The sequence below is a fragment of the Euprymna scolopes genome, chromosome 2, assembly GCF_053919585.1.
Source record: "Euprymna scolopes isolate OS-2025 chromosome 2, ASM5391958v1, whole genome shotgun sequence".
Lineage (NCBI taxonomy): Eukaryota > Metazoa > Mollusca > Cephalopoda > Sepiida > Sepiolidae > Euprymna > Euprymna scolopes.
The window spans coordinates 27,517,568-27,540,628 of NC_136483.1; the positions used below are offsets into that span (position 1 = coordinate 27,517,568).

Genomic DNA, 23,061 nt, shown 5'->3' on the forward strand with positions numbered 1-23,061 from the left:
ATATTCTTCATTCAATCTGCACATGCTTATCGTAAGAGATAAACTTTCTCCTTACCCCAAGAGTGTTTTTCGACTTGAAGTCACGAATAACTAGTTGATGCTGTGTCACAATTTCTTTCCCAGGTATTCCTTTTCTGTTACTCAAGAGCTTTCTGTACTTTTTCCTGATCAACAGATATTCTACTTGAGACTTCGCTGTTCCAAATTCATATGCAACAAGATGACTTTCCCTTCTCTTAGAAGCAATATTTGCAACCAACATAACCATGCCAAGACCAAATTCAGAAATTCTTTCTCCTGCTGTATTTCTATCACCATATCCATTTTCTTCGATGAATACCCTCAAAATCACTAAAGGTCATTCTAACATGATTATTCAAATCTCCTGCCATAGCAAAAACTTCCTTTTTGCCAACTTTACTGTAATAGTCCTGTGATAAAACTTAGCTTTCTCATCAACAATTTTATCTACTCATTTCTCTGCAATAAAAATACTAACACCTATTCCCTTTTCATTTCCAATCTAAAGCAACTTAACACATCACTCAATAACTCCCATATCTGACACAAAGATAGTGCCACTAATAAAATAAAACATTTTAAACCCATATGATTTTATAAAGTACTAACCTTCAAAGAGCATGTCAAAATTTTAGCCCAATCTAATTACTACTTAACAAATTGCAGTTAAGCTAAGCTTTTTTTAAAACAAAAGAAAAATTTGGATTCTGTGGGTTGCTAAAGTGTTATTGAAATTCTGCTCTGTTTGAAGAAATGGTTAATAGGTGGTATGCTGACTTTAAATGTAGTCATCCTCAGCAGTTGTTTCAGAAAATTTGAAAAATGTCCACAAACTTGTTTTGTTTGATTGTAAATTGAAGTTGTGTGAGACAGCAAAGGAGTTGAGGATAACAGTGTAGTAATCACTTTCACATGAAAATTCAGGGCATTGTTTGCAGCTATTTCAATGTAACAAAAATGAGTTTTTACATCAATATGCAACAACGGATGAAACGCAATGAATTTTGAATGTTGGAAATTTGCGAGGAAAAGATTATCTTCATTTTTTTATTTTTAGATAACGACGGAAGTTTGACAAATTTACTTCGGAAGATAGTTTGGTACTTATTCAGAACTTGACCCATCTTCACATTGGCATCTTCCAGCATGGTTACATAAGCAGCTGGAAGACTGCCAAATACGATTTAGTCGACAGTGAAAACAAAGCTGTAAAACAAGAAAATAATTACCATAAGTGTAAGTATGTGAAAAGGAAAAACTTTTTTTCAAGAAAAGTATATAAAAAGGTTGTTTTTTTCTTTTTTGTTTTTTTAAGAAAAGTTTTCAAATAAATTTTTTTTATGAAGAAATTTTTCTTCAATTTCAAGAAAATTATTTTTGTTTTTTAAGAAAAGTATATAAAAAGTTCTAGTTTTTCAAGAGAAGTTTCAAATCTTTTTTTTTACTAACGATAAGAAAACTTGCAAATAATTTTCATTTTTTACAACCAAAATATGGAAACAACGAAAAGTTAAGTGTTTTGACAACTTTTTTTGTTTTCATTAATAGTCTTTATTGGAGGTGGGGGGAATGTTTTTTTTTGTTTTTTTTACTTCAAAAAATTGTGTGAAGTAAAAAAGGACTCCTCAAAAATCTATCAAATACATTTGATAGATTTTTGAGGAGTCCTTTTTTACTTCACACAATTTTTTTGTTACAATGACTTTCACTATTTCATTTAAATTAGTCGTCTGCTGATATGCTAATCACATTGGCATCTTCTGGCTTGCTTACCGTAACCCGCAGAAAGACGGTGATACAAAATTGTCAGATTCTAGATAAGTACCAACATTTCATTGGCTGAGGCAAAATGTTTATGAACTGGATGCCCCCCCCCATTTTTTATTTTATTTCCAAGTATATATTTTTGTATACACTTGTACATCCTTGTACATGATGGTAAAATAATTTCAAATACAGCAATGGCATATTACTCTGCTTTGTGCCAATTTCTCACCAGACAGAACGCTGAACTTTAGAATGAAACATTTTGATGCAGGGAGGGGGAGGGGGATGATAGGAAAACAAAGCAACAAAATAATTATGGAGACTAGCAGGACCTGTGGAAATTCTACAGCGGCATCTTCCATATGTAATATATTGTTGCTTGGCATTCTGTGGACGTTTAGCATGAATTGAGACTCCCACGATATCACTCTAGCCCTTTTGTTAAACTGTAAAAGTATTTATCTAAGTAATCTGGTTGATGTAGTGTCAGAATATATCTGGGTATTATGGTTTATCTCCAGTATTCTTATAGGAGTCTAATACATTTACATTGTATGGACGCCTGGCATGAATGGAAACCCCACAATATCATTATACCATCTTTAGACAGAACAGATATTACCCTTTGATCCAGAAAACCAAGAATGTATATTTTAGTTTCACATTCGGCCCAAAAGTGACAACATTTTTTATTTATTTATTATATTACGTCTTTGGTGATAGGGAGATCCTATTTATTAAAAGGGAGAATAGAAGGTGATAACATACTAAAACATTAAATTAACGTATCTATATATTAATTTAATGTTAGTAATATGTCGTCACCTTCTATCCTCCTTTTCAATTAATATGATCTCCCAATTGAATAATTTATAATCTGAAAACTGTGACACACGTACATACATTAAAGGTACTATGGTATTAATATATGGATATTTAATGTGACCTGTAAAAAGAACATTGTGTGGACCAGATCATATTCATACTATAGTAATGTTCTGCTGACCTCTATAATAAATACCTTGCAGAGTCTTGATTCCCTGACCCCCAGATGCAGATTGTTTTTTTTTCCTTTCCTTTTACAAAACTCAATCATGTTATGCAACAAAAAAAAAATTCATGTTATACAAAAAAAAATTCCTTCTACAAAACAATCAAACAAAACGCTATGAATAAATATTTGGAGACATAAAAAACTTGAATCATAAAAACTTGTTTCTAAAATCACTGGATTTGGCATTAAATAACCTGAAAACAAAACAATTAACCAATAAATAAAACAAAACAACCAATCCTCTTTACAGAGAGCAGCCCTAGTGAGATTGTTTTGTTATACAATAACAAATCAGGTTTCAGGGCATATTAATTTTGATTGAACTTTTAAAGGACTGCATCCAGAACTTTAAAGAAATACAGGGCAGACAGAAGGGCTTTGTTTTTCCTTTCTTTTGCAACCTTTTTTGGTGGAGATTATTATAGGAGTTGGTCTTATAGTTCATGTTAAAATTGAAGCATTACCTGCCTCTGTTCAATACATTTACAGATTCTCACTGGGTGGGGGGGGGGCGTTAAACTTAAATTATTTCCCCTTTTCACGATGGCAGGTGGCGCAAGCAAGTGTGGTATAAAAAGTGATGCAGAGCAAAGTCATCTCTGTGTATTTGTGCATGCATACAAATAACATGTTAAGTCGACTTATACCTGCCAAGTTCCAACTTTTAAAAATTTGGACCTTTTGGCAAATCTAAAAAACACTAAAACAACAGTTCACAAAAAATGTAATCATTTGATCTACCTCGCACCACTCTACGACCTTGCATCTCGACAGACATGAAATTTGAAAAAAATGAAGACAGACACACAGATATAGTGAGTTTTATAAATTAGACTAACAGGGAAACTGGGATTGAATAAGGAACACTATGTCCGTTTTTCACTATGCTCATGACGCCATCTTTCTTTATTTCTTTCCCCTCTTTTGTTTAGTTTTGTCTCCTAACTTATATATAGCATTAACTGAAATTTTGTAAAATTCTCTGAATTGGTGTCTCACACACACACACACACATTATATATATATATATATATATATATATATATATATATATATCCATAATTATAAAACTGTGTGCGCTTTGCTTGCATCTTGTCTTCCACGATCAGGGGATTCCATCTTTTAAAATAGGAATGACAGATGAATTATTAATTTTTCTTTTTCTTTTTACAAAGTAGTCACCACTGGAGGCCACTCAAGGATAAGAGTTAATGAGTGTACAGTGGTCAAGCAGAACATGTCATACTCATCATTAGTAGTGGAAATTTGGTAAATTGGATTACTTAAGGGGAACGGCTCATCAAGAATTTGTTCACGTTGGACTTGAAGACAACCATATTGTAGTTAGTTGGAAAGCAGGAAAATGCAACAGAGTTCCACAGTCGTGCAGTTCTAAGCAAGAAGCTTTGTTTATGGAATCTACATTTAGGTTTAGGTACTGAAAAACAGTGGAGGAAATTATTGAGTGGTTTCAGCTAGACGAGTGGGGACCATAGATTGGAGCTCAGACGAGCACTTGTCATGAAATAACTATGCATATGGGTGTGGCTCAGAGGCTAAGGAATGAGAATGGAGAGTTGTATGTTTTGGTTTCGATTCTAGTTGATGGCACCCAAGTTATATATTTTTTTTTTTAGTTTTGATCTCACTATTATATATTAGGTTCAATATAATAATTATATATTAGGTTCAATATAATAATCGATAGAGAATTGTCTCTATAATAATAAATATGCAAACTGCATGAATTAAAATATAATATTTAAGTGTACCTTATAACCAGGCAATGCCAAGCAGCCTACTAGTGTATGTATATATACATATACATATATATATATATATGTGTGTATATATGTATGTGTGTATATATATGTATGTGCGTATGTATGTGTGTATATATATGTATGTATATATATGTATGTGTGTATATATGTATGTGTGTGTATGTGTGTATATATATGTGTGTGTGTGTGTATATATATGTGTGTGTATGTATATATATATGTGTGTGTGTATGTATATATATATGTGTGTGTGTGTGTATGTATATATGTGTATGTGTGTGTATGTATATATGTGTGTGTGTGTGTGTATATATATGTGTGTGTGTGTGTGTATATATATGTGTGTATGTGTATGTATATATATATGTGTGTGTATATATATGTGTGTATGTGTATGTATATGTGTGTGTGTATGTATATATATATGTGTGTGTGTATGTATATATATATATATATATATATATGTATATATATGTATGTGTGTGTATATATGTGTGTGTATGTATATATATGATATATATGTGTGTGTATGTATATATATATATACATATGTATATTATTTTTTATATATTATTTTTTATTACATTTTCATCCGAAACAAGGAACGTTGCCACTTTGATATAGGGGGCTATTATCAGGGGCTAAGTTGCAGGGATACTATGAAGGGAGTTTAGTAGCAAGATGGCTGTTCACTTGAACTTCTGCATATCAGTACAGTTGGGGAAGCAGGAAACCGGAAGAGAATTCCAAAGTCCTGCCGTTCTGGGGAAGAAGCTATTAGAATAAAAGGTTTTCTTACATCTAGGGATCTCAACTGTGTAGGGGTGGGACTTCGCTGCTTGTCGGGGATATTTTCATCGAGGGGGGAGTCCAAGGGCTTATAGTTCGTCAGAGCATCCACCATTAAAATACTTGTAAAACAGGCAGAGGGATACAACATTTCGACAGTGGGACAGAGGCTGAAGCTTAGATGACAGTTCGGGACCTATTAGGTTGGCGACTCTCTTTTGGACCCTGTCCAAGAGCGAGAGACTAATAGCAGATGCACCAGCCCACATGTGACAGCAGTACTCCATACATGGGCGAATGGTGGTTTTGTAGAGGTACAGGATACTTTCAGGCATAAATAACTTTCTAGCACGATAGAGAGAGTCCACCTTCCTTTGCAGCAGCCTTAGCAATAATCTTGATGTATCTATTCCAACTCATGTTTCCTGTGAATGTTAAGCCAAAGAGCTTGAACGAAGTGCTCTTAGGTATGATGAGGTCAGGTCCACATGCTTTTGAAACGTCTAGGTTTTTTATAATATCATGTGAGGCCTGCTGGTCCTGGCGATCTGGGAGACTGGTCGGGAATATTACTGTCTGTGTCAGGGAATGGGATATAGCAAAGTTGTGGATGACGCTACCAGCTGTGTCAGTGTAGTTAGAGAAGCCAAGCCAATTTTTGTGGTGGGCGTTAAAGTCATCAAATACATGTATTTGGGCGCTAGTGTCAAGAGAGAGTGCTATATCTATGCTGTCAGAGACATGATTGATTATAGTATAGTCCTGGGTTGATGGAGAGCGATAAAGAAAATACAGGTAGCTAACGCTATGTTGTAAAGTTAGTTTAAAGCACATGAAGGGCTGGCTACCTGATTCTAGTGTAGATTCCCTAGACATGGGGAGGGTGTTACGAATATAAACTACAAGTCTGTGCATGCGCCTATATATGTATATATGCGTATGTGTATGTATTATTATTCATCGGACCACTATTCTCATCTTGAGTGTGATTCTGTGTGAAAGTCACACTCAAGAGGAGAATAGTAGTCCGATGAATCATAATACAAATAACCAATCCTCATCTCAAAAATTCAGAAACGTCATAGATACATATATATATATATATATATATATATATATATATATATATATACTAGCATGGGAGCCTGGGTGTTTGGAGGTGTATGCTGAGCGAAAAAAAAAAAAAAAACGGTCAATTTTTTTAACTTTAACCCCTATTATGATCCCTTAACATTTATGGTTTGGGGCTCAAGTCAAGTTATTAAGTTAGATCCATGTCCAAGGAACCTATATCTAAAATTTCAAGTGTTTAGACCCCAAATTATCGGAGGAGTTTGGTAGAGTTCTCAAAGGTCAAATCGTTGAACTTTGACCCCCTTAACAGCCAAATTTCTGTCCAAAAACCGATCACAAAGATTTTCCGAAGTCTCAGTACTCTGTATATCAAATTTTGAGTCTGTAGAGTAAAAATTGACAGAGTTATTGCGTAGGGAAATGTACACACACAAACAGGCACGTTCACTTTTATAGATATACTAGCATGGGTGCCCGGAGTTGCCCGGGTGTTTGGAGGTGTATGCTGAGCAAAAAAAAAACGGTCAATTTTTTAAACTTTGACCCCTATTATGACCCTTTAAAATTTATTGTTTTGGGCTCAAATCAAGTTATTAAAGTAGATCCATATTCAAGGAACCTATATCTAAAATTTCAAGTGTTTAGATCTAAAATTGTTGGAGGAAATTGGTAGAGTTCTCAAACGTCAAATCGTTGAACTTTGACCCCTTCACATCTAAATTTCTGGCCGAAAACCGATCACATAGATTTTCCCAAATCTCAGTACCCTGTATATCAAATTTCGAGTCTGTAGACTAAAATTTGAGAGAGTTATTGCGTAGGGAAATGTACACACACACACACACACACACACACACACACACACACACACACAGACAGTCACTTTCACTTTTATAGATATATAAATAGACATATACATACATACATATACAGGAGTTATAATACTATAATAATAAATATGTAAAGGGTATTCAATGTGTTACTTCTACACCAACGCAAATATACATTTATACCTTTAACATTATTTTTAAAGTTTTTATATGCATATGGATTTAGCTCAAATGGTAACAATGTTGGAGAGCATGTGTTTTGGTTTCGATTCTAGCTGATGGCACCCAAGTCATTTTTATTTTTTTTTTTTTTTAAACTTTTGAAATCACTACTAGATATTGGGTACAATATGATAATCAATGGAGAATTGGCTCTATAATAATAAATACGAAATCTGTATATATTAAAATATGTAAGTATATTTTTGTAATTGGACAATGGCAGATGGTCTGCTAGTTTATATGACATTTTATGATATTTAAAGTCGAATGTATGTACGACTTGAATAAATATCTTTTTTTTTTTTTTTCAATTATGTTTTGGAAAGGCCTAATCCAAAAAAATGTTACAATCTTATTATGATTTGGTAATATATGATGCATTATATCGTGTGGTTCTATTTGGTGAATAAATTTTACCTGTCCTGGGACGGGTATTGTTGTAGTAATATTATAATAGTATGTAATATTATAATGTGCAAGTGGTAATTAAATTGCTTATCTTACGCAAGATTCTGAAAGATTCAAACAAATATCAAAAGATTCTAAAAAACTGAGTTTAACATACCTTCAACTTTTTTCAAAAGTATATGAAAATCTTTAGACTAAATAAAACAGAAGGACAAAACCAAAGGCAAATTTAATTAACCTTAGAATCTTTATGAAAATCAAATAAGAAAATCTGAATTTGATATTAAACCTCCATAATGACAAAATTGATGCTTTTGCCTTTCTAAATCATGTATGTTACCTCGTAAACAATTTCTTTACGAATACACTATTTTAAAAAAAAGATTCCAAAATATTGTTAGATTCCAAAAGATTCCATGCAAAGTCGCAGATGATTTCACAAGTTATTTATCCCTTAATAATGCTGTTTTTTGTTTCCATTCTAGATAAAGATCTGGAGGTTTCCATGAAGTCCTTGGTTGCTGAACTACAAACAAAATATCCTGGACATATCTTGCCCACTCAAGATTTGAGATGGTCTTTCATGAACAGTGCTGGCTGGATGGCCAGTATATGTATATTGCATGCATCTTCAACAGAATATGTGGCTCTATTTGGTACCGCCATGGAAACCTCAGGACATTCAGGTAAACTTGATATTTTAGTAAAATACTAGACGTACCTATTACCCATTGGATAACGCACTATCATTATTTATACTTATATTGTTTTCATTAATAAAATTAATAAACTTTGACATACAAGATGAAGCATTCCGATATTCTTTTTTTTTTATTACATTTTCTCCCCAAACAAGGCAAATTGCCACTTTGGTGTAGGGGGCTACTATCAGGGGCAACAACTACTAGGGTAGGGATTTGGCCAGCAAGACGTCAGTTCATGTTACACTTGAAGATTGTACTGTCCATCATGTTTTTAAAGAGTTTCAGTTAGGTAAGGGCAAGCTGAACAGAGTATCAGACATGCATCACAGGTAGACTATCAGTTGACCTTTTTCCAACTAGGAGGACTGTGGTCTCAGGAAAGCCCATCGGGGATGAGTGCAGGGTCCCTTTCCATGCGCGACATGGCACTACAAACATCCCAATATTATACAACTGTTGATGGAACAGCCGCTCTAAGCGCTACCAAAGAGTTAGGGCTACTGTATTACCAGTCAGAAACAGCAGCCAGGAACTGTCAATCCGGTACTCTCAACCCATCAGAAGAAGGTCTACCCAATCAAATTGCACAGGCATATGTAGTACTCAAGCACTCCTAAGTGCCCAGTTTTGAGGGGTGGGATGTGTCGGCTGGGTGGGGAAAATGGCGTTCATTTCCCTAGACAAGAAACAAGATCTACCACTGAGTGTTTCGTCGAATCTCTGTGATAGCGTCTCTGTGCCTGACTAAATAGGCAAAGAAGGAGTATGGAAGTCAGAGGATAGACAGAGCCTATCTAATCCTTAAGCAGTTTAGGTTTGCAGACCGGTAATTTATTTGAGTCACCAACTCTAGGAAGGTTGTCATCCAAGACTGGAGAGGCCTTCCTCCCCTTAGGTTTAGTCTCAGAGTTTTCCTTCTCCTAGATGGATGATCTGGGAATATCTACTAGGTCTATCAGCCCCAAGAGAATTTGCTCCGTGCCTGGGTCCTAATCCAGGTATTTCTCTCCCCCCCCCCCCCCCCGTGTGGTCAGTTAATGCTACAGGGTTAGTTTGTAGAGGTTATATATCTACTGAATAGTTACACTCCTCAAAGTGATTTATGGATATCTATTCTTCGAATCAATTGTGAACACCATCTTGAATGTAATTGAAAGGAAATGAGCATTTATTTTTTCCCACCTCACACTTGACAATAGTGGACAGCAATTCAGTAAAAACCTTCTAAATTGAGTAAGAGTCCATTTTTAAAGATGTGGAACAACATGGCATAGTTTTCACTAGAAATACACCTAAAGAGCATCATAGTTGAAAGGAACTTGGTCATCATGATTTGTGGGATTTTGTACAGACTAAAAGACCTGTTATTGTTTTACACATTGTAGAATGAGTTCTGAGAAGAACAAGAGCATACCCAGCTCAAATGATTGTTTAAACTTGTTGAGGAGTTTGTTGTCTTTTGTAAACAATTCTCTTGTTTCTTGGTGGTGAGTAGTTGACTTTTGTGACTCTTCTTTCAGGAGTAGATGACCACCCGAATGTGGATTTATTGTGAAGGTCGACATTGTTTTGCCTGGATCTTGCCACGCTTTTCTTTTTCTCAATGAATTTCATTGTGCAGACAATGAAAATGCCTGCTATAATTTTTTTCTGCTAGCCACTGCTTCAGTGTCTCGATTTGTAATTCTCTAGCTCATACTGGGCTGCAGATAAGATTTTTCTTAAAATTTTGAATTGTAAATACATGTATATATATATATATTTTACAATTCAAAATTTTAAGATGATTTTAAGTGTGAGTTAGAGAATTACAAATGGAGACGCTGAAGCAGTGGCTAGCAGAAAAAAAATTATAGCAGGCATTTTCATTATCTGAAAAAAAAAAAAAAAAAACGATGAGAAGATTTGACTGTCACTGAGACGGTTGAGTTTCAATCCTGGCTTATCTAGCCGCACTAATGAGATGTGATACAGCGAAACAGTACTGTATGTGGATGAGGATGACTATATATATATATATATATATAAGCACTTATATTCTATGCAAAATTGGTTGTTATTTATGTATTTCATTGCAACAAAGTTATTAGATTAGCATAACATTATGCAGTTTAACTTCCAGATTAATGTTTCGTTCACAACTTGAATTTCATGTTTACATTTGATACTACATTCATATGTTTCTTTGTATTTTATTGAGTTTAATTTACTGGAAATTTTATTCCAGGTCGTTATTTCCTTAATATTTCTGACACTCTTCTTAGTGGAAAGTTTCTTCGGTGGAAAGAAGGAGAATTTCACAGTGAAAATTTTACTGCTGGTAAGTAAGAATGCCCCCCCCCAGCTCTCCTTTCCCCCTTTCTGTCTCTCTCTTCCCTTCTCTGTAATCAATCCTCTTAATCCCTCTCAACAAATCTCACAAGGAACTTAAGTTTATAAAGTGGCCAATCTTTAATATTCCATCTTAAGATCGTTATTGTCCATTTTATCATCTAATTTTTATATGGCAATCGCTCTAGACAAGACATGAAGCAACTTGCTTAACAAGAACAAAAATGATTAATGCAAAGACAAGAGATGCCTATTGACCTTTGTCTTGAAAAGACTAAGGTTGTGGGTAGGAGGAAAACAGTGAGCAGGAAAAGAACTTCCAGAAACTGCAAGGTTGCGGAAGAGAGTTCCACAACCTTGGAAAGAAGCTACTGGAATAAGAAGTTGTATTGCAATGATGTATCAAAACAGCAAATTGCTGAAGATCACTAGACCAACGAGTCAAACAAGCTGGAACAAAGGAAGCATGTAATAGAGCAGACAATTCTGAAGTAGTGCTATAATTTCTTTGGGTCAGAGATCTGTAATAGTCGCTCCTTTCAACATGACTAAACCAACATAGCCAACTGTAATGTTTTCATCTACAAACAATCAACAAATCAAATAGAATAAGCGTCTTTATATGTTCGGTTGTTTATACATGCTGTTTTTTTTTTTTTTTTTCTCTGTGCCACTGCTGTTTCATGCATGGCTGTTATCATCTTGTCTAGTGGTTCACAATTGTCTGTTTAACCAACACAAACTTCTCATGCATGACTGACACAAAGAAGAAGTTTACTGAGTTTTTCAAGGTTTTATTTTGAAAATGAGCTTAGAAAGGAGAGACTACATTACTAAGTAATTATTTACTCCTTAACTTCCTAATTTGCTCTTAAGAAATGAATGATGCAACAGGCAGAGACTTGAGGTAATATTCAGCTTAGATTATTTCTATATTATTGGATGCACCCTGCATGCAATACTTTCAATGGAGAAACTGAATTGAAACCCTTAATTTTCTCTTGCTCTAAAGTGTGACTTGTTCATCATAACCTGCTATTGTTCAACTGTTTTATTCAGAGTTTAACTTCTGCTCCTTGCTTCAACTCACATTGTTGTGATATTCGTGTGGACGGATTGTTATAGGTTAACGAGGATGCAAGGGGACTAAAATGAAACACGTTTATTTAGTGAGGTATACAAACCGGAACTGCTGACGGTGAACCCGAAACCGGAAGAGGGGATATGGGGAAGGAGTGGGAGAATGGCTAGCTACACTTTTATTGCTGATACTACAACAACCCCTTCTCTATTGAAGGAGAAGTACATTGGGCTGTCATGGGCTGGAGAGGTTTTGCTTGCTAGAGCGACCAGCATTCTATTTTGGATGAGGGCTGCATCCAGTCCAGCTGATGATGCATCTACCTGTATAGTGATCGACGCTTTTGGGTCAAAATATTTTAGCACAATTGCTTTTCCTACTTTGTCTTTTACACTGTTAAATGGCATCTGTTCCTGTTCTGTCCAGATGAATTGCGTTTTTGTTGACAGAAGATCTCTGAGCGGCTTGGTCAGCATTGCCAGTTGTGGCGAAAATTTGTTCAAGTAATTTGCTAGCCCAAGAAAGCTTGCTAATTGTTTTTCATCTTTTGGTGGTTTCATCTGGACGATCGCCTCTGTCTTCTTTGGGTCTGGTTTTACTCCATCTCTTGATATGATGTGGCCAAAAAAAGAGATTTCTTGTGTGCGGACCACTAGTTTGTCTGGGTTGAACTTGCAGTTCTTAGACCGAGCTCTTTCTAGGAGTTTGTTGAGTGCTTTGTCATGATCACTGCCATCCTTCTCAAATCCAACAATAATGGTGTCATCCGATTTTGAGAGGACATTCTTAATGTCTCCAAAGGTCTCAAACATGGCTCGCTGAAATTCATTTTGCACACTTTTGACGCCCATTGGGAAGCACTTAAACATATAGCGTCCTTCAGGAGTGATAAATATCATAAGTTCTCTTGATTTTTTTGTCTAGCTTCATGTTCCAGCAGCCTGATTTCATGTCAACTATTGAGAACCATTTTGCTCTATGAAATCTGGAGATGATTTCCTCAAACGTTGGTGTAACAAAGTGTGGCCGCAACACTGCCTTATTTAAGTCCTTAGGGTCCAGGCATAGTCTGACAGATCCGTGGGCTTTTGTGATGCATACAAAAGAGTTAACCCAGGCTGTCGGTTTTGTTGTAGGAGTTATTATGTCTTGGGCTACAAGGGAGTCTAGCTCTGCTTTGAATTTCTCTTTCAAGGCTATTGGTTCCCGACGGGGTGGGTGTATTACTGGGGATACTTATGGGTCAATCTTAAGGCTGTACTCCCCTGGTAAGCAGCTAATGCCTTTGAATACATCAGCAAATTCCTTGAGTATGCATTCTCTTTCTTTCACATCTTCTGGTTTTGATTACGCTACTGCAGATGAAGTGGTGTGGTCTTGTTTAGATATATTGGTCTCTATTGTAAAATTAAGAGTCATTAGTCCAAGTTTCCTAGAGATCTAGAGGCCAAGTAGTGCGGGTCTATCACTTTTTACTACATGGAAGTTAGCACTTGTAAACTTATCGCCATATCTAACTCCTAGGTGACATACGCCCACTTGATCGATTTGAACACCACCAAAGGTGAATAGTTGGATAGAATTGTCTTGAAGGTGTACATGCTTGAGTTCTTTGAAGCATTCTCAAGGGATAAAGTTGCTTATAGCGCCTGTGTCCACCTTAGCGTATATTTTTATTTGCGACCTTTTGTTCCCTATTCTTAATTCCGCATATGCCTCTCTCACATCTGCTGGGGTATGCGATTTTGCTATTTTGAGTCTTGATATCGTATAATAGTATGCGTCTTTTGGCAAGTAGTCGTCTCCTTCATTGCTGTGTGCTGTTATGTTATGAGCGTTTCTATATCTTGGAAGTTTTGCCGATCTTGGAGGTCTATCTTGCTTATAAATGGAGTCTTTTGTGTCTCTGGTGCGGCAAACAACTGCAAAGTGCCCTGTCCTCTGGCACTTCCCACAGTTTTTTTCTTTTGCTGTGCATTCGTCTCTGTAATGGCCTTTTTCACAGAAGTAACATTTATTATAATATTCCTTCCCCGCCTTTATTGCATGGCCATCTTCTGTTCTTTCCTCGGGGATCTGCGGTGCACTATATGTGTTTTGTATTGCCTCCACCTGCTTCAGTGTTGCCTCTTCTGTCTCTGCAGCATGTAGTGATTCTGCGATGCTGAGATTCTTCCCTTCCTTGAGTAATGCCTTTTGTGTGGACTTCATGTTCAGTCCAAAAATAAAAAGCTCAACCAGAAGGGTTTTTTTCGACGGGGAGATCATGCTCGCACTGTTTTGCTTTAATCTCTTTAAAAATCCGTGGGCTGGTTTATTAGGTTGTTGCCGGCACTGTAGGAGCTGGTATCTTGCGACACGAAAGTTTGATCTCGGCTCTATATACGCGCAAAATTCTTGTAGTTTTTTATATTGCACGCTTCACCTGCTTCAAATTCAAATATGTCACTCAAATCTTGGCCTTCTGTCCCCGACCATAGCAACAGATAATTCACTTTTACATTCCCACTTACGTCTTTGAGAAGTCCGTTGAAATGCAGCATAGCCTGTCAAACGAATCTGTCAAAATCTTTTGGTAAATTGGTACTCTGCCAATCCATAGATGGGGAGGTATTTGACAGGCCATTGTTGATAAGGTGAATTAGCACACACAGAAGAAATGAGAAAAAAAAAAATTTTTTTTAATTATTCCTTTTTTGTTTGTTTTTTTTTTTTTTTTTTTTTTTTGCAAAACATTTTTTTGTTATTGATTCTCAAATTGACTTATTGGCGTACGATATTTGTTTTTAAACAGCAATAGTCTATTTATCTTTTTTTTTTTCCCATTTTTTTTTGGGGGGGGGTAGAAAAAAAATTTTTTTTTTCTTTAATTTTTTGTTATTGATTCACAAATTGACTTAATGGCGTACATTATTTTGTTTATAAAGAGCAATAGTTTTATTTATCTTTTTTTGTTGTTGTTGATTTAGAAAAACAATAATAACAATATGAATAGCGAATCGCCTACCTTCCACAGGGTCTTGTTCTGACGTTTTTTTGACAGCGTTTCTGCTTTTTTTATTTTTTTGTTTTTTTTTTGTATTATGTCCCTGTGACTTTGTAGATTCACTTTACACTGTGACTTACTTAAAATTTGAGTTCCTGTGCCGCGGTTTCAAATCACTGCCTCCATTTTTTTTTCTCCTCTTCTTTCTTTCTTCGCCCCCACTCCTTCTCCTACCGGTTAAACACAAGTGAAACGTTCGCCAAACATGAGTGAAACATTCACCACCCACGCATGAAACATTCGACAAAAACACAAGTGAAAGATGCAGCTAAGCACGAGTGAAACGCACGAACATCTATCAACAAAACACCAACAAAACAGGCGATTTAATTTTTACCCTTTAGACAAAATTAATTTAGATGCAATCAACAAACTCCCAATCTACTCTTCAGTGCATAAATTTCGTTCAAGAATTAAATAGAGTTGTTTGTTTGTTTTCATGGGGACCAACCTCACTAATATGACGTCAGAAAAATGAATACAGCTCATTCTGGCCAAGTTGTAAAAACTCGCCCAGGGAGCAACGACTGACGTTATCAGTCACGTTGTCCGAACCCACCAGCAGCAGGAGCAGCCATTCTGAGCAGCAGTTCAAACAGTCCTTATCAGGGCTAATAAGTTTTTCACAAATGCGATTCACTACTGCTTGCTTCTTGAGACCCACCGGCAGTGAACTTCACTTCCAGTCTCCAGTGCTTCCGGCTCGCTCCAGTGCTTCCAGCTCATTCCTGCAGATTTCCAGCCCTTGGTGTCTCCTGCAGCCTCGCCTGCCATCTTGCTCGCACTTGGCTCCCTACCGGTTGTACGTTCCTTAACACCGATCCCTCCGTTCTCAGTGTTGTCCGTTCCTAAACACCGATCCCTCCGTTCTCAGTGTTGTCCGTTCCTAAACACTGATCCCTCCGTTCTCAGTGTTGTCCATTCTCAGGGTCGTCCGTTCCTTAACACTGATCCCTCCGTTCTCAGTGTTGTCTGTTCTCAGTGTCGTCCGTTCCTTAACACTGATCCCTCCGTTCTCAGTGTTGTCCGTTCCTTAACACTGATCCCTCCGTTCTCAGTGTTGCACATTCCTTAACACTGACCCCTCTGTCTCAGTGTCCACCATCCGTTCCGAACCCCCTTGACGTCCAGCTGATCACTCCAGACCCAGTGAACAACCCTGAACCACGCTACATCTAAAGTACCTGTTCCCGACCTTAGCCTCCAGTGACGTGCGGCCCTCCAGGCGACTGGCGACCAGAACCAACGATTAATTTTTTTTTGCTACCTTTAAAAAAATAAAAGGCGAATCCTCGCCTTTAATCAAACAACCTGTGTCTGTCATTCCTCTTTGCCTTTTTGCTGTTTACTGTGTGCCTGTGTCTACCTTGTTAGTGTTGTTGGGTCGATTGTCCCCGGACGACTGGCCCCGAAACACCTGCTTACCGTTACCACGTGTAGACTGATGACTTGATTATTTTTTGTTTATTCCCTCTCTTTCTTTTTTTTTTTTTTTTTTTAATTTTCTACCATAACTGTAGATGTCTATAACTTATTTGCAACCACTTCCGATACCATGTTGTGATATTCGTATGGATGACTTGTTATAAATTAACGAGGATGCAAGGGGACTGAAATGAAACGCGTTTATTTACTGAGGTATACAAACCGGAACTGCTGACGGTGAACCTGAAACCGGAAGAGGGGATATGAGGAAGGGGTGGGAGGAGAGCTAGCTACACTTTTATTGCTGATACTACAACACAAATCATCTATCTGGGTACAATTCTGTTTGCAGATAGGTTATTATGACATGCACTAAAGGTGACTCTTATCAAAATTCACACTTAGTTAATTGCTGCTTACTGGCATAGGGTCCATATTATGTAATACAACTGGTATTAAGGATCTTCTCAAGTTTTTTTGTATTCAACTTTGCCAACAGTGCATCAGAGCTGATCTGTCTGATCTGACTCAGCATTACATATCTGTTTTATCATTGCTCTGTTTACACTGAAATGATTGAGGATTGGGTTAATGTCCAGCACTCACTGCTACAATACCACGCCCCTTCCAACCTAATAAAACTTGCACTATCAACCAAACTCTAGCCCCTGTCTCATCACCGAAATGTTGCATCACTCTACCTGTTTTACAAATATTTCAATGGCAAATGCTCTGACAAACTTGAAGCACTTGTATCTCACTCGACATAAATGCCCCCGACTAACCCGACAAGCAGCAAGATTAGATATCAAAACTCTTATTTTTACTCTAATAGTTTCTTCCCTCGAACTGCTAGACTTTGGAATTTCCTTCTTGGTTCCCTGCTTCCCTGATTGTACTGATATGCAGCTCAAGTGTAATGTGAGCAGACATTTTGCTGCTCAATTCCCTACATAGTGTTGCTGTAGATTTGGTCCCAATTAGTAGCCCTTACATCTAAGCAGTGTTGTGTCCTGTTTGGGTGAATAACATAAAAAAAAACCACACAATTGCTTTACACCCCTATCACCCACCCACTAGTACTGAGAAGGATATCTTGTGATGTTATGACTGGCAACAGTTTGTGAAACTAACTCCATACCAATGTTATCCTAATGGTAGAGCTAAACTGCCAACCACCTCCAGCATGCAACATATCACCAAGTTAACAAAAGACTAATAACATTCTACCTGATCGCTCATCAATATAACTCCTTGGATTAGCATTCACAGACAACATGAATGGAAACATACATCGAAGACATTGTAAAGAAGGTGGGCTCTCTCTACTATGCTAGAAAACTACTCACACCTGTTTTTTCTTATTATTCTTTTCACAGTAAGTAAAGTTTTTTAATCTTCCCCAAAAAATGTGAATGTATCGGACTGTCGGCAAGATAGACTATAGGTCAGTGTGACATTTGTTAATATTTTTTCTGCATATTTTATGCCCTTACTGGTATATTTTTTCTGCATATTTTATGCTCTTACTGGTATATTTTTTCTGCATATTTTATGCCCTTACTGGTATATTTTTTCTGCATATTTTATGCCCTTACTGGTATATTTTTTCTGCATATTTTATGCCCTTACTGGTATATTTTTTCTGCATATTTTATGCCCTTACTGGTATATTTTTTCTGCATATTTTATGCCCTTACTGGTATATTTTTTCTGCATATTTTGTGCCCTTATTGGTATAAGGATAATAAAAAATATATATGAAGAGAACTATATATAAAAATATTAGTAAGGACTGAAACAATTGTACACTTGTATAGTAAATTAAACTGAACCATTTTTAGATAAGCATAAAGATGAGTGTCTGTTCTCAGTAAAATTATATGTACAAGCATATGATTGTTTCAGTTATGTTTATATATAGTTTACTGGATATGTGTTTTATTATTCTCATATCAGTGAGACATTCATTTGTGCTAATGATATACATAAAAACAAAGTAACAAAAAGTCACATCAACCTAAAGATAGTCCTGTTCAGACAATCTGATACATTCATAATTTGGAAAGTTTGATTTTTTTTGTGTGTCTTTACAGCTAATCATTATATTATTACATTGAAATATGTGATTAATTCTTTCTTTTTAACTGATTGCAGGTGACACAGTTTATCATTTGTCTGGTGAGGCAAGTGGTGTGCACTGGACAGCTGGTACTTACATGGTTGAATATGGTCGCGGCTTTCTTATGTCTAGTTTACCTACAGCCTTTGCTGATGCCATCTTTTCTACCCATGATTTTCTGTCAATGTTCCAAATCCTTTTAGCTTTTATAAAAGCTAATGTTTTGGAATGCAACACCATGTTACAAAATTTTGCCAGAGAAACATGAAATACTTTGATGGAAATACTATTTCAATATTTTCTTTTTAGGGAGAGGGATAAATTAGTTGTAACAAACGATGGGAATGTGTTTTTAGGAATTTTTTTAAGAACTGAAAGTTTTTCATAAGAGCAAAGAAAATAAGTTTTTATATAAAAAAAAAAGGATAAGCTCTTTCTTTGGTATAGAAAAGTGGGGGGGGGCTAGGGCAGCCAAGACTATTTTATAAAAAAGTGAAAAGTTGTTTTAAAGAAAAGTTTTTATATAAAAAAAAAGGCCTAAGCTTTTTATTCATAAAAAAGAGCTCAACTTATTCATTTTTAAAAAAGGATTAAATTTTTTTGTTTATATAAAAAGGGTTAAGCTTTTTATATATAAAAAATGCTTACACTTTATCATTTGTAAAAAAGGACTTAGTTTATTCCTTTATGAAAAAACGAATTAAGCCTTTTCATTTATAAAAAGAGTTTAGCTCTGTTCTTATACAAAAATGTGAAAGAAACATAATACTTGACTATTGCCCACATATTTTAATTCTAGCCAGAAATTAGCTTCTAACTTGTTGGTAGTTTAAAAAAATTTAAAATCATACAGACCTCAGCCACTTTTTTTTCTTATTATTCACAAACAAAAATGTTTGACATCTATTTACTTTTAATTCTTCAACATACAAAAGTAATTTTGAAATTCTGGAATAGAAAATATTTTTAGCTCAAACTAGCAGTCCACCCGGCATTGCCTTGTTGTAAGATATGCTTAAATATTATATTTTAATTCGTGCAGATTGCATATTTATTATTATTGAGTCAATTCTCTGTCGATTATTATATTGTACACAATATATAGTAGTGGCATCAAGGGTAAAAAAAACAAAATTATAGCTTGGGTGTCATCAGCTAGAACCGAAACCAAAACATACAACTCTGCAGACTCATTCCTTAGCCTCTGGGTTACACTCATCCACATATAAATAGTTAAAAAAATAATGTTGTTTAACCTACAAATGTAGATTTGTGCATGTTCAGTTGACTACTCCTGCCAAGGTCAACTGCTTTGTTTTCAATTTTGACACTTTAGCTGCAATTTTTGCTGGATAACAATCAAACTGAAAGTGTGCTACAGGTCCAAATATCCAGTATATCAAAGTACAATTCTGTAGATCAAATATTCAGAGAGAAGTTTGGTAGAGACTTTTCACACACACACAGACAAGATCGCTTATATATATATATATATATATATATATATATATGGAAATTCTGAATTAAATTATGTAAAATTACAACAAAATTTATCGTTTAATAAAAAAGTACAAATAATTATTAAAGTTTTTTCCTTAATCTATGGATTTTCAATGAATAGCTCATCTCATTTAAGGAAATGTTAATAGCAAATAAATATGGGCAATTATAACTTTCGCTTATTAGCACATAAATTGAAAATTAAATTTGAAATTGTATATATATATCTATGTACTAGAACGTTTTCATCTTAAATGCTATGCAATTATGCAGAATGTAGAAACTATACACAAATAGAATTCATCATAATAGTGAAATGAAACCAATCATCTAATAAAAAAACATAAAAAAATGAATAAGTAATTAACACTTGTTTTTTTTAAAGGAATATTCAAATTAGTTCATCTTCATGTAGTCACTCACATTTTTTTAATGATTTTTAAATAGGAAAAGTAGACTTTTAATATCAATATCAGAGCAAGACAAAACTCAATTTTATAGGTATATAGATTAATGTTTAAGGGCAAAAGTGAAGTATTGTTGTTCATTTGTGTTGCTAAAATGAAACAAATTTTCAACCACACTTGTCACATAAAAAAAACTTTTCATATTTTTGTATTAAGAAAATTATTTGATAATAATTTTTAGTTTAACTTTTTTAATCGATTTTTTACTTTAAACTTTTTGATAGCTATTTCAATATTTTTTCAATTCTTTAATGAAATTCTAATTATTTGTGATAAAACATTTATATTAAAAAACGTTTGTAACAATTTTTTTAATAAAAATCTTTTTCATTGTATAACTTGGTTTTTATTATGAAAAATATAACTGCTTAATCTGCTATGTATATTCGGTTGGTAGAAAATAATGTTGAATTATCTGAGTTATGTCTCGGATTTATTCTCAGCTAACATTAAAAAATGTGGTGCTTGTTTACATGGGTGGTCTTTCAAACCAACGCATTTCAGGTAAAAACATTATTGCATACTTATGTGTCATGGTGAGATTTGTATCAATTTAAAATTACGAAAAATGATCCAGTAGTTTTTTATTTATAACACCTTCCATACTTACGGTGTTAATGAGGGTGTGAGACGCCATCTTGAATTTTCGAATACATCGGTAAACACTGTATGGTTTTCGAGCTGAATAAATATGTTACATTGAATAAAAACACGAAAAATATATATATCCAGTTTGGCAGAAAAGTAACTTATCTTGGCTTTGATAACATTTATTTGTTATATATTTGTTTTGTTTTTTTTTTTCACAACTTTTTCGAATCTATGTGTACAGTAATACAAACACCCATTTTGTGTTTTATATAGATAAAGTACAATTGTTGAATGTTACTGTTTTGATTATATTCGTTGGGGGGGGGACAATTAAATAATTAAGAAAGATTAAAATGAAGCGAAATTTAAGTTTCCGTTCCATTTTTACAACAACCGTAAAACAGTGCATACTCAGCAAGTTTTATCGTATTTTATTTATTTTTTTGCATAATTAATGATGGAAGTATTTTTCTGTTTATTTTCTTAACATCTGTTAAAAAAAAAAAAATAATTTGTACATTCTCTTGAAAAAAAGAATCAAACTTTTCTCTACTTTCACATGTGTTCCATTTTAACAAACTGAGCCACAGCAACGCGTGGCCGGGTACAGCTAGTTTTAAATAACGTAGCTAGTTATATAATATTTCATTCATGTTTCATAACTCCCATTATGTTTGTCTTTGATAAACTGTTTATCCGTGGGAAAAATGTATATTTATTTTACTTATTTGTAGACTATCATCCTCATCTTCTAGTTATTCCTTTGACCTTCGTCAGGTGATAAACCATAACTAGATAAGAATACTGAGTTTCTTAACTGTATCCTCAGTAATTACTGCCTTCCATAGTTGTTGTCATTTCACCACAACAAATATATAAATTACTTGTTTCAAAAGGATTCCAATAATAAAAATATTTACATATTATGGACGTAAGTTCAGCTGATCCCTATCTAGCATCAATTGAAATGAATGGCTCTCGTCTTGGGGAAGCTTCATATTTTGACAAGCTTTTGGGTTTGAGTTTCATTCCTGATCTTAAATGGAACATGCCAAGGCTGCTGGAAAAATGGTCGGATCATTCTACTGCTTCAGTAGATATCTCACTGCTGATGCAATTCTTTACCTATATAAGAGCCAAGTACATCCAAGGATGGAATAATGCTGCCACATCTGGGCAAAAGCTGCTAGAAAGACCTTCTCCTTCTTTGACAGAGTTCAAAATAAACTTTGTAGCCTAGTGGGGGATGCCGTTTTCTCTTCCCTGGAACCTCTTTCCCACAGGAGAGAGATCGCAAGCCTGTCTCTGCTTTATCATTATTTTTAGGTAAGTGCTCGTCTGAGCTCCAATCTATCATCCCCCATCACCAAACATTCATGAAAGACATTCGTCTAACTAAAACCATTATCAATAATTTCTCCCACTTTTTATCTGTGCCTAAATCTAAACATAGATTCCATGAATAAAGCTTCTTTATTAGAACTGTACACTTGTAGAACTCTCTTCTGTTTGCCTGCTTTCCATCTGACTACAATATGGTTGTCTTCAAGTCCAACATAAACAAGTTCTTGATGAGCCATCTCCTTAAGTAATCCAATTTACCAAATTTCCACTACTAACGATTGCTACAATATTGTCTTATTGACTACTGTACACTCATTAGCCCTTATTCTCGAGTGGCATCTGGGCCTTAATAAAAGAGATAAATATTGGAATAAAAAAAATCAATAAATAAAATAAAACTAGATGTTACATGGAAAGCATGGAGACTAACAACGTTATGAATTTATTAATGTTAGACAAACAACTACAGACGCCTGAAGAAGTAGTTGGTTTGTTTTTGTC

At 35.0% G+C, this 23,061-nt stretch overlaps 1 protein-coding gene across 2 annotated transcripts in view; it reads left to right on the top strand.

Annotated features, from left to right (window-relative positions):
* Nucleotides 1–20,963, top strand: part of LOC145290126 (sigma non-opioid intracellular receptor 1-like) — a 104,346-nt gene extending 83,383 nt beyond the window's left edge. The window contains exons 2-4 of one of the 2 annotated variants that reach the window (XM_080136460.1): nt 8,435–8,635; nt 10,881–10,973; nt 18,694–20,963. In XM_080136460.1, coding sequence (XP_079992586.1) covers nt 8,435–8,635; nt 10,881–10,973; nt 18,694–18,926 — 527 coding nt within the window. In that variant the 3' untranslated portion in view covers nt 18,927–20,963. The remainder of the gene's footprint in view (nt 1–8,434; nt 8,636–10,880; nt 10,974–18,693) is intronic. The other variant, XM_080136461.1, reaches the window with a different exon arrangement.
* The last annotated feature ends 2,098 nt before the right edge of the window (nt 20,964–23,061 follow it).